Consider the following 12509-nt stretch of genomic DNA (forward strand, 5'->3'; position numbering starts at 1 on the left):
CAGTGTAACTTCGCATTTTTAAATACTATAGAGAGCAGTTACAACACAGAGAGCATTCTCCAGATTTATCCTGAACAAACACTCCAGGAATTTGGCGGAAACAAAGGGTAGCTGGAGAAGAAAGCTGTTTAATCACAGAAGATACAAAAAAGTAAACCAGCATAACTGTGAGAACTGCTTCTTCCATTTGAAAGTAGTACCACTAGCAATCCAGAGCCTCTTACTCTCACCTCAACTTTGGCCCTTGCAAAACAAGTCTTATTTAACTGTCACTTAAGGTAAAGAAGTTAGGATTTCTCTCTCTAGTTAAATTCTAGGAAACTTTAAGTCTTAAAACTAGAATCTTGAAGATACTTAAAAAGTTAGATTTTTAGTGCCATAATTATGACCTGGTCTTTTTTTTTTGCCCAAAGCAGGAAATTTCCTACTGCTGATCCACCGTTAGACGGCTATCACTGATTGGAGTATGAGTAGCAGGAAATTTTAAACAGAGTACTCTTGTGTCCATCTCCATGTCTTCCGCTTCCGGCTTATAGTAGAAAGCAGTTTTCATTGTGTAATATACCAAAAGGTGTAGAGCCCAGGAATCATTCCATTATCTTTCAATCTTACCTGCTTTCTGTCTGAAAGCAAGAATGCAGCCCAACAAGAAAAGGATGATTAGATGCCTGCTCAAAAACATGCTTCTCTGTCTGTACCCAATCAATATCCTATTTCAAAATATGAAAGAAATCCATGTCAAACTGAATTATCATCAAAACTATGATAAATTTGTTCTTAGTAATTCAATGATCACAAATACAAGTAAGTAACTACTACTGTTTCATGATAATCATGAAACAACAGCTTTATACAAAAACACCAATAAATCTTTCAGTATTATGAAACAGTCTAGAAAACTTTTACAAAGATCAAGTACTTTTCCTTGATAATAATATGGCTTGATTTTTATTTCTTAAAAATCTAGTAGTCATCAGATTACATTAAATATATCTTATGTAATCTGTTTGAAGCATATATTTAGAAATGTAGACTGAAATGATAAGACAAAACATTGAGGTTTTCTCTGAAATAGTACACTTAAGCCAACTTAACAGTTCAGAAATGATAAAACATTGTGCTTACTTACCTCATCATCATTGACCAATTCTTTTTTCACAACTTTCATTGCATAAATACGATCTGTTTTTTTTAACCTCACCAATAATACTTTGGCATAACTTCCTCTGCCTATTACCCGAAGCAAATCAAAATCTTGAAGACCTAAACTGGATGAAGCTTTGCCACTTTCTCTGGTGTTCATTGCCTGTCGAGAACATTAATATCAAATAGTTATACCTGGAGGAATTTTGCATAATACATTATATTTCCAGTACCTGGTTAAGATGTTTTTTAAGTATTTTCTGATTTAAGTTCTTAATAATTCTTTTCTTATTCATTCCAAACGATATAATCTAACTACTCAAGGAAAGGATGAATTCATGAGCTGAGGTCAGACGGGTACTGATAGGAATGGAGAGGGAGTTGAAATCTGAGAAATGTTAAAGGATGTCTTAAGATGTGATAACTTTGGGTATGAAGGCAACGGAGATACGTGAATTAAAAAAATGACACTAACTTTGATGACTGGGAGACTGGAGGTACTACTGACAGAAAAACAAAGTGTGCACATAGGATAAGATTAACAGAGCTGTTGAGATAATGGGCTTGGTTTTTCATACTGAAGATACAAGATACAATGGGATTACAAGATTAAAGAGTCCACTGGAAGCTTGATATATCAAATCTGGACTAATGAGCGGATATATTCAGAGATATTTTTGGAAGCTATAAACAGAAAATAAGCATGAGGCAGCTTAACTAATGGAAAACATTCTTTTCTACACAATACCAAGCTCTTTTGGAATGACAAAACCAGCCTTATAATCCATTTACAACTAGAAACTTGGGCTTCTGGTAATTTATAGACAAGACCGAAGATAATCTGTTTTAACACATCTGCAAAATCCTCCACATACAATCAACATGTACCCATAAGAATTAAGTATGAATTTTCTCAAGTGAAGAGTATCAAGAAAACAAAGAGCAAATTTTGAGAAAAACTAGTAAGCACAAAAAAGAAAAAAAAAGTATCATGAAAACTGAAGGAGAATGAGGTTTCAAGAGAAGGGTCACACAAAAATCTAGAAATAATAATCTGATGTGATAACAAGAATAAATAAAGACGAGTAAAAGAAACCAGATTAGAGTAGATGAAAAAAGCATAGAATGGTAAGAAGGAAAGGTAATATACAGACTTTAAATGTGGTTAACTGGGGGCGCCTGGGTGGCTCAGCCGGTTGAGCATCCGACTTCGGCTCAGGTCATGATCTCGCCGTTCGTGAGTTCGAGCCCCGCATCGGGCTCTGTGCTGATGGCTCAGAGCCTGGAGCTTGCTTCTGATTCTGTGTCTCCCTCTGCCCCTCCCCCACTCACGCTCTGTCTCTCTCTGTCTTAGAAATAAACATTAAAAAAAAAAAAATTAAATGTGGTTAACTGAAACTACAAAGGAGAATGAAATGGAACAAAAGCACAGTACCTTCACAGAATCACTAACAAGACAGAAACCAGAAACTAGTGGCATGCCACCTTTAAAGGATCTAAATAAAACAAACCCTACTGATCTATAAAAATAGCCTTCAAAACAAAAGTGAAATACAAACATTTTCAGACAAATGCAAACTAAAGAAATTCATCATTAGTACTTTCTCACTAAAGGAAATATTGAGTTTTTCAAGAAGAAAGATAATCTCATACAGATAATATAAAATATAATACAGGAGTATATATAATACAGGAATAAGGGAAATGGATAGCCAAAACAACATTGGCCATATACTGATAACTGTTTTATCTGGGTAATGGATACAGGGGCTTTGTTATACTACTCTGTTTACTTTTAATTGTGTTTGAAATTTTACACAATAAAAAGCTGGGAATTTATTTATTTATTTATTCAATGTTTATTTTTGAGAGAGAGAGAGAAAGCACAAGCAAGGGAGAGGCAGAGAGAGAGGGAGAGACAGAATCCCAGGCAGGCTCCACGTTGTCAGTGCAGACCCAATGCAGGGCTCGATCTCACAAACTGGGAGATCATGACATGAACTGAAATCAAGTCAGGTGCTTAACCAAATGAGCCCCCAGGCGCCCCAAAGTTGGGGTTTTTTAAAGGTAACTAGGAGTAAAACATAATATACCTATCAAATATTGGAAAGAGATGGAAAAAGGGGGAGGAATTGTGAACAAAATCTTTCTGGCCTGCAATATATAAAGTTGGAAAACTGAAGAGTTATAAACATTATAGGCATAACTAGAAATGATTAAAAAGAGCTGCCTCTCAGAAGTCAAAGTGGGAGTGGAAGGTGTGAAACATGATGAATCTTTTCTTTTTTTTTCCCCCTTAAGGTTTATTTATTTATTTTGAGAGAAAGAGAGAGCCCAAGTGGGGAAGGGGCAGAAAGAGTGGGGGGAGGGAGAGAGAGAATCCCAAGCAGGCTCTGTGCTGTCAGTGCAGAGCCCGACATGGGGCCTGAACCCACGAACCATGAGATCACAAACAGCTGAAATCAAGAGTTAGACACTTAACTGAATGAACCATTCAGGTGCCCCTAAGTCTTTTTCACTACAAGATATTTTTTAAAAAATATTATTTTAATTAAATATCTTTAACTAAAAACTTACTGCTTTAAAAGTTGATAAAACATTTAATAGAAAAAATAATAGTATTTAAGATGCTTAATCATTTATACTTGAAATAAACAACTAGCCCACAATATGGAAGGATCTACAATATATCTTAATAATACTACCAAGTATTCTAAACCTCACTCTTAAATTATATTCAATTAAAGTTTTAATAATTTTTTAGATTATGCTGTCTTAAATAAAAATAAGTTATCCCTGTATGGTTATTAAATTTGATTTTCTCCTGTTAAAAAAAATAAAGGATAAAGAAAGAAGTTATCCCACCAGATTTAATTTAAATGAAATTAGCAATTATTAGATTAAATCAGAATAAAACTCAAACATCATTAAAAATCATTCCTGCATTTTACCATTATGATTTAAAATCTAAGCAAGTTAATTTTCATATTTTTTAACTGTCAAGTCTTATTAAAAAGCTAATGATGTAATATACAATAAAACTAATTATCTTACCTCCTTTTCTTCACCAACTTGGTCCAAACTCTCATGACTTGAAGGATTATATGGAATTACTGAAAATCCAATCCCCCGCCACAAAAGAAAAAAAGGAGAAAAACAATAGTACCCGTTAACAGCTTGACTTAAAATGTTCTCGTGATTTAAGTTTCTATTTCAGAATAAGTTTTCATTATTTAATTTTATTTTTATAAGTAGGCTTTACCCCCAGAGCAGAGCCCAACATGGGGTTTGAACTCACAACCCTGAGATCAAGACCTGAGCTGAGATCAAGAGTCAGATACTTGGGGCGCCTGGGTGGCTCAGTGGGTTAAGCATCTGACTTTGGTTCAGGTCATGATCTCACGGTCTGTGAGTCCAAGCCCCCATCAGGCTCTGTGCTTACAGCTCAGAGCCTGGAGCCTGCTTTGGATTCTATGTCTCCCTCTCCCTTTACCCCTTCCCCCCCCCCAAAATAAATAAAACATAAAAAATTAAGAAAAAAAAAAAAGAGTCAGATGCTTGACCAACTGAGCCATCCAGGCACCCTCAAGTTTTCACTATTTAAAATGGAATATTTGTCCTACTAGTAATAAATTGTATGTATTTATGAGTCAACTCCTAATCTTTAATGAGAGTAGAGAACAAGAACCAATTAACAGCCAAGTATTGATTTAACAAATATTTTTGTTTTTTTAAAAATATTTCTCCTCTTCACAAATTAATCAATTCCTTCTACAAGGGTGACTCCATAAACCTTAATTATTTTAGTATGACTAAGGCATAGAGAGAGGGGGCCTTTGGTTTTTACTCCTCACTTTCTTCATACTCAAAAACTGGACTATAGGTTTCTATTCCTTGGAACTACTTGGGGCAAAAAAAAAAAAAAAAAAAAAAAAAACCACCCACATTTCACAGATTGCATGAACAAGAGACTGTATTCTGTCCTTCCAGAAAAACTCCCTCATCTTCCTTTTCTTGACTCTTCTGAGATCAGTATGCTCTGTCCTGGTTAACAGCTCTCCAAATTTCCCAGATACATACATACGTATATATATATATATATATATATATATATATATATATATATATATATATATATATTTATATTTATATTTATATTTATATTTATATTTATATTTATATTTATATTTATTTATAAAGGTTTATTTTTTTTTAATTTATTTTTTTTTAAACGTTTATTTATTTTTGAGACAGAGAGAGACAGAGCATGAACGGGGGAGGATCAGAGAGAGAGGGAGACACAGAATCTGAAACAGGCTCCAGGCTCTGAGCCATCAGCACAGAGCCCAACGCGGGGCTGGAACTCACAGACCATGAGATCATGACCTGAGCCGAAGTCGGACGCTCAACCGACTGAGCCACCCAGGCGCCCCACCCAGATACATATTTAAGGTTCTGTATCTATTTGACATTGGAACTCACATGATCTTTTTTGAATTTTCTATACTACATCTCTATATCTTTTACATAATTTCTACATCTTAAATTTTTTTTTAATGTTTACTTATTTATTTTTCAGAGAGGCAGGCAGAATGCGAGTGGGTTAGAGGCAGAGAGAGAAGGGGACACAGAATCTGAAGCAGGCTCCAGGCTCCGAGCTGTCAGCACAGAGCCCGACACGGGGCTCGAACTCATGAGCTGTGATATCATGACCTGAGCCGAAGTCAGATGCTCAACCAACTGAGCCACCCAGGTGCCCCCATAATTTCTACTTCTAATAAAGCTTTTAATAAAAACAGATCACCTGAACATAGTCAACGTGGCCCACAATATCAGTATGTTTTCATTACTGAAAAAACTAGGTTTGCTGAATTTTAAAAAGGTCTCAGAAGAAATTCACCTGAATTAGAGTCATTTGTTGTACTTTACATAGTTGTCTTCTTAAAATGCCACAGGTATATGTTAAATATTGTGACTGATAACACCACCGCAAAATATGGTAACCTAACTTCTTTTGGCAACAACATAAATGTTTTTAAACTTAAGTTAAAGAGTTACCTAAAGAAGTCTTTAAATGATACTTTGCTGATGAACAATGGTTAGTATCAGTGGGATTCTTACCTGTCTGTGCATGGTCTGAATGCATGGATGACTGATCCATGGGCATCATTGGTTCCTACAAACATTTCCAAAGATATAGTAATTTGGTGGATTCTTTTTAAATCCCAATACCTCTAATTAATTCAGAAACAACATTATTTTGATGAGACACAGCATATTAAAATTTAAGCTTGAAAGAATATAACTTAATAAGTGAGAATTGTTTTTACTATATTTAATTTACTTTAACTTTATTATATGAAACCATGCAATATTCTTGTGAATGAGGTAACATTAGTCACATTTTACAGATAACAGAAGAAAGAGAATACTAACTTCAGACCATCAATTAGCAATCAAATTAAACTTCTATATACTCTCATCTGTTTCTCTTCTACACTATTCTTCCTTTGAGCTCCATACATTCACTTTACATCTCTAACAAAAGAAGTCATTAGTACATACGTTCCTTAGCTGAGTCCAGAGATGGACTTCAAAATGGTCTATAAACCTAAAATTTCATGGGTTTCCCATTTTTCTGAAGATTCTCAAAAGTGCCAATGATCCAAATAAGGAAAAGACATATCTTCTAGAAACTGACTTAACCCACTAACTGCCAATAACCTCAGGAAAAATGTTAACTCAAACTAAAGTGCTACTAATTCATTAATCTTGGATCCAGGTTTAAGGATTACCAGCAAGAAAGGGTAAACTTGAGAAAGAACATTAAGTTGTACAGTTATAGTTTCTTTTTTTAGATTTTTTTTTTTTAAAGTAATCTCTACACCCAACATGGGACTCATTTCAATCAAGAGTCACTTGCTCTACTCACTGAGCCTGCCAGGCTCCCCTACACCATTGTAATTTTAAGGTTGTCTTAAAGACAGGCCTTTGGATTTTTCATTGTGTTTAGCATCCATCCTAAAATATCAATATAATCACTAATCCTGCCCCTTTCTTCCTACATTTATAAATGTACACAAGTCATCCCATCACCTAAGAATACTCAAGAATATCAACAGTACCCTAAATAAATTATGTTCACAAATTTTGGCCTTTGTTTTTTTTTTTCTTAAGATGGGATTTTCACCTCCCTAACTACAAACCCATTCCTGAGCTTATACGAACAAGCTAAATAATTCTGATAGCCAAGAGTCACTAATAATAACCTATTTTCACAATGTCCAAAGAAGGTACTATGAATAAACATGGTACACTCATTCTAGAAGGCAATTTAGAAAGATGTCTCCAGATCTCTTTAAAAATGCATATCCTTTAGGCCAGTAATTCTACTTCTGGATCCTTAAGGAAATAATAAGATTTATTTATCAGAAAGTTCATGATGATTTTCTTTACAGGGAAATTCAGAAAACAAGTCAAATGTTCAACCATAGAGAACACATGAAGTAAATCATGATACAGACATATAACAAAATATGCTAAAATTGATGGGGATATAGAGAGACAGATATAGAAAGATGACCAAAATACATAGTTGAGTGAGAAAAATGGGTTGAAAACAGTATATATATGATCTCACTTTTGCTAAAATGTAAAAGAATGAGACCAAATCAATTATGCACATTCTGATGGATAAACACCCCACCTTCTATGAAGCAGTCTCAAAAACAACCCACAGAAACCAAAACCTGGAATCTAATTATAGGTTCAACTATAACATACAGAAAATAAAGAAGATGGGGAAACATTTTAAACATAACCATGGAGAAGCAAAGAGAGAAATTCTGCAACACTTTAAATGACAACATAATTTCTTTTACATTTAAATTTTAAGGGAGACAAAAGCAAGAGAGAGAAAGAGATGGAAGCATCAGTAAGTTAGAAAATATCTAGGACACATATCAATCAACTGCAAATATGGACTTCAGTTGGATCCTAATTCAGAATGAAAACTGTAAAAACAAAATTTTCACATTTATGAGGCAACTGAAATTTTGAACACTGCCTGGATGAGTATTTGATATAAGGAATTTTTCAGTTAGTTTTTAAAAGAGTTCTTATCTTTTAGATTTGTTTCAAAATTATATAGGATGACAGCAGGTCATTTATGGGGGGTATATAGCTGAAATAATATCACTCATGGGTTGATACCCGTGGGAGCCGGATGATTGATATATGGAAGTTCATTACACTGTTATATCTACTCTTAAAATGTATTTAAAAGTTTTCCATTATTCTATATGAATACAATTATTAGATTATAGATTATTCTATATAGATTATTCTATAATCTATTCTAATAGATTATTCTACATCCATATAGGATGGAAAAATTTTAAATGTTTATGCATATAAATCTGCAAAGAAAAAGGTCTAGAAGAATATACACCAAGACAATTACCTTTAGATAAGACATTTCATGGGGCATTTTTATTTTTATATTTTTAATTTAACTTTTAATTTGTCAGTAGGCTTCATGCCCCATGCAGAGCCCAATGCAGGGCTTGAACTCACAATCCTGAGATCAAAACCTGAATGAGATCATGAGTCAGATGCTTAACCAACTGAGCCACCCAGGTGCCCCTCATGAGGGATTTGTATTTAACTTCTGTTTATACATTTGTATTCTCTATTTATTCTATAACCAACATGTTTTAATTGTATATTTAAAGAAAAAGTAAAAATAAAATTTTTTAATTCAAAAACTCTCTACCTAGTAATCTCATACTTTAAATAGCAAACATGAAGCCTCTGATTCTTCTTACCTGATCTCTGTTTGGTGTGGATGCTCCAGAACAACGGGAGCTACAAACTAATGAGTTTGGCTTAAAGAAAAGAGTCTCTTAAATGGTTTTCCCTACCTCTTCCTAATTTAGACCAGATGATTTTGTAGCAAATTAAATAAAGGAGTTACCTATATACTACAAATTTGTAGTAACAATTCCAAAACTCACCATAGGTCAACTGGACTGTAAAGTTACATTCTGTAACAACACTGTTAAAACTGTGATTCCTTAGCACCTCCGTATTTTAGCCCTCTGCTCTAGTAGTGTTACTGAGAATGCTCTATTAAAAAGAGACAACTGTGTCTTACCGGTGGCATAGAATGCCGCCCACATTCAATTGTGACAAGTTTGTGGCACTTCTTATGAACCAGGAGTTTGCAGTTGATGCACTTATATCCCTGGCGTCCAAGTCCCCATATTCGGTCAGTGCAGATAGCACAGTGGGCACGCTGGAAAGAATAATTCAGCAATATTTTATTAACCAAAAGACAGTCGTAATTATTTGCCAACATTCTGCTCATAAAATAGTGAAAATAAGTGGCTTTCTTCTCTAACTCAGTTCCCTTCATCATACATAAGTTTTCCAAAGCTAGAATAGGAAAATTAAACAGAAAAGAGCTTTGTTTGCAAGAGTGAAATTTGCAAGCATGTTGTTTTCTAACTTCAAGAATTTTTAGTCTTCACATAAATTCAGAGTATTGAAAATAGTAAAAGTGAATTAAACTTGAAAACCATATGACAGAAAAAGCTATGCAAGGACTCCCAAGCAAACATAAACCTTCCAGAATGTTCAGAAGTCAAAGCAAAGCCCTGCTCTCTTAAAGATTAATACCTAAAGTAATTATTTCAAAGGTTTTCAAATATTAGTGCTACTGAGAAAAGGACTTTTGTAAACCTCAGGTGGTAGCTTTTATTTACATTAATGAATCCAGAACATGGCACTAGTTTTACAAGGGAAATGGGATCCATATATTTGTAGTTATCAAGTGGAGTGAAAACATGGACTACTGGAAATTTCTTTCAAACCTTGGCTCTGCCACTTACTAGCTGTGTCATCTTGGGCAAGTTTCTTAATTGCCCCATACCTCAGTTTTTTCACCTATAAAATAGAAATATATAGTACCTATCTCAAGTTGCTGTAAAGATTAAATGAGTTAATATATGTCAAGCATTTGGAAAACCACCTGGTACATAGTTAAAGCTAGGTCAGTGTTTTGCAATTATTATATTCAAAACTGAAAGTTAAAATTACAACATTAACTGGTTTGCAAAATAAACTTTGCTTATTTTCTGGATGTTTGGAATTATACTTAAAAAGTCAACTTTCGGGGTACCTGGGTGGCTCAGTTGGTTAAGAATCTGACTCTTGATTTTGACTCAGGTCATGATCTCATGGTTCATAGGATCAAGCCCCACATCAGGCTCTGTGCTGACAGCATGGAGCCTGCTTGGAATAATCTGTCTCCCTCTCTCTCAGCCCCTCCTCCACAAACACATGCACACATGCTCTCTCTCTGTCTCTAAATAAATCTTAAAAATAAATAAATAAAATAAAAAGCCAACTTTATTTTAGCTAGGATAACCACGTAATTAATCATCCACTCTGGAGCAGTTTTAAGAAGGGAGAGGCTATTAAAAATTATCTCAAGGGGCGCCTGAGCGGCTCAGTCGGTTAAGCGCCGACTTCGGCTCAGGTCATGATCTCGCAGTTCATGGGTTCAAGCTCCGCATCGGGCTCTGTGCTGACAGCTCAGAGCCTGGAGCCTGCTTTAGATTCTGTGTCTCCCTCTCTCTCTGCCCCTCCCCTGCTCACACTGTCTCTGTCTCTCTCTCAAAAATAAATAAACATTTAAAAAAAATTTTTTTTAATTACCTGGAGATAACAGGGATACTGCCCTCGGGCAAACTGGGAATGTTGTCACCCTATTTACTCCTTTAAAAGGGAAAACGAGACTTTACAGTAGTGAGGGAAAAAATAGATATCTCAAATTATCAAACATTTAAAAAACTATGGTTTACCCGGTTAAAACGCTTGGCTTGAAAAGTGTGGCCATTTGCACAATAAAGCTTTCTCCAGCGGCGTGCACCTCTGCGGTAGATGGATTCTGAAGAGAGATAAAAAGTTAAAAAAAGAAAAAAGAAGAGCAAGTGTGAGTAAAGTCTTTTTATAATTAAGTCTGTGATTTTTTTCATGATATTCACTGCAAGAAAAAAATATTTGGATAAAAACAAAGTGAAAAACTAAAATAGATGCATCAAGGAACTAAATGAAAACAAAGCCCATGGAGTAAAAGTGTTCAAATAACCATTCGGGCTTTTGTGTTTTTTAACACAACTTTTCCCACAACTTTTATTTTGAAAAATTTTAAGCCCACAGAGAATCGATAGAACAGAACAAGAAACACCTGCATCCTTCACACAGCTTTACCAATGACTAACATTATGCCACCTTTGCTTTCTGTCCTCTACACCTGCTTTTTTTCTTGGAATCATTTAAAAGTAAGTTGCAGACATACCACTTCACCCTTAAACACCTAAATATCCACTGCCTTAGATTAAGGACGTTCCCCCTAATTCTGCTTAGGCACAATACCGTTACCATGATTGAGAAAATCAACATTAATTCAATCGTCACCTAACATACAGCTCATAGGCAAATTCCCCTATTTGTCCTCGGAGTGTATTTCATAGCTTTCTTTTTCTCTTCAGGATCCAATCAAGATTTAAGCATTGCATTTGGTTGCTATACCTTTTTTGTCTCTTTAATGGATGCTGAAATATTCACAGTGCCATATTTGTTGTTGAGTCTTCGTGATGTTGACTTTTTTTTTTTTTAACAGGGTCCAGTTGTCTTACGTTATGTCCCACATTCTGGATTTGTCTGTTTCCTCATTAGAATCAGTATTAAATACTCTTGGCAAAAATAATACATAGGCGATATGTGTTGCTTATTGTATCACATTACGGGATAGACAAATGTCAGATTGCTGACTCCCACTTACTAGTGTTTCAGTCACTCCGTTAAAGGCAGTGATTCCTAGTTTTCTTCATTGTAAACGTACATTTTACTTTTCGTAGGTGTTCTATAAGGGACATTTTGCAATTTCAGGAATATTATATTCTCCAATAATCTTTTTTTTTTTCACTTTTTTAATGTTTATTTTTTGAGAGAGAGACAGAGTGTGAGTGGGGGAGGGGCAGAGAAAGAGGGAGACAATCTGAAGCAGGCTCCAAGCTCTGAGCTGTCAGCATAGAGCCCGATGCAGGGCTCGTACTCAGACTGTGAGATCATGACCTGAGCCCAAGTCGAATGCTTTACTGACTCAGCCACCCAGGTGCTCCTCCAATAATCTTTAACCCAATAGTTTTTACAGTAATACTTTTTCTAAACAAATTAAGAGGTTCCAAAAGATCAAATCTAATCTACCTGTGTAATTTTGGTTAAATTGATCACTACTATATACATTGTCTATTAGTCATTAATAGTAATATTCCATAGTGATAGTTAATACTGTGGAA

The 12509-nt window shown here is 34.8% G+C and overlaps 1 protein-coding gene across 2 annotated transcripts in view; it reads right to left on the minus strand.

Annotated features, from left to right (window-relative positions):
• The window catches only part of PRKCI (protein kinase C iota), a 70360-nt gene that overhangs the window by 19318 nt on the left and 38533 nt on the right, over window positions 1-12509 (minus strand). For both annotated transcript variants that reach the window (XM_015088551.3, XM_053221215.1), the window contains 6 exons: window positions 11010-11095; window positions 9299-9439; window positions 6265-6319; window positions 4198-4256; window positions 1130-1306; window positions 613-710 (listed from right to left, as the gene is read on the minus strand). In XM_015088551.3, coding sequence (XP_014944037.1) covers window positions 613-710; window positions 1130-1306; window positions 4198-4256; window positions 6265-6319; window positions 9299-9439; window positions 11010-11095 — 616 coding nt within the window. The remainder of the gene's footprint in view (window positions 1-612; window positions 711-1129; window positions 1307-4197; window positions 4257-6264; window positions 6320-9298; window positions 9440-11009; window positions 11096-12509) is intronic.

The sequence above is a fragment of the Acinonyx jubatus genome, chromosome C2, assembly GCF_027475565.1.
Source record: "Acinonyx jubatus isolate Ajub_Pintada_27869175 chromosome C2, VMU_Ajub_asm_v1.0, whole genome shotgun sequence".
NCBI lineage: Eukaryota > Metazoa > Chordata > Mammalia > Carnivora > Felidae > Acinonyx > Acinonyx jubatus.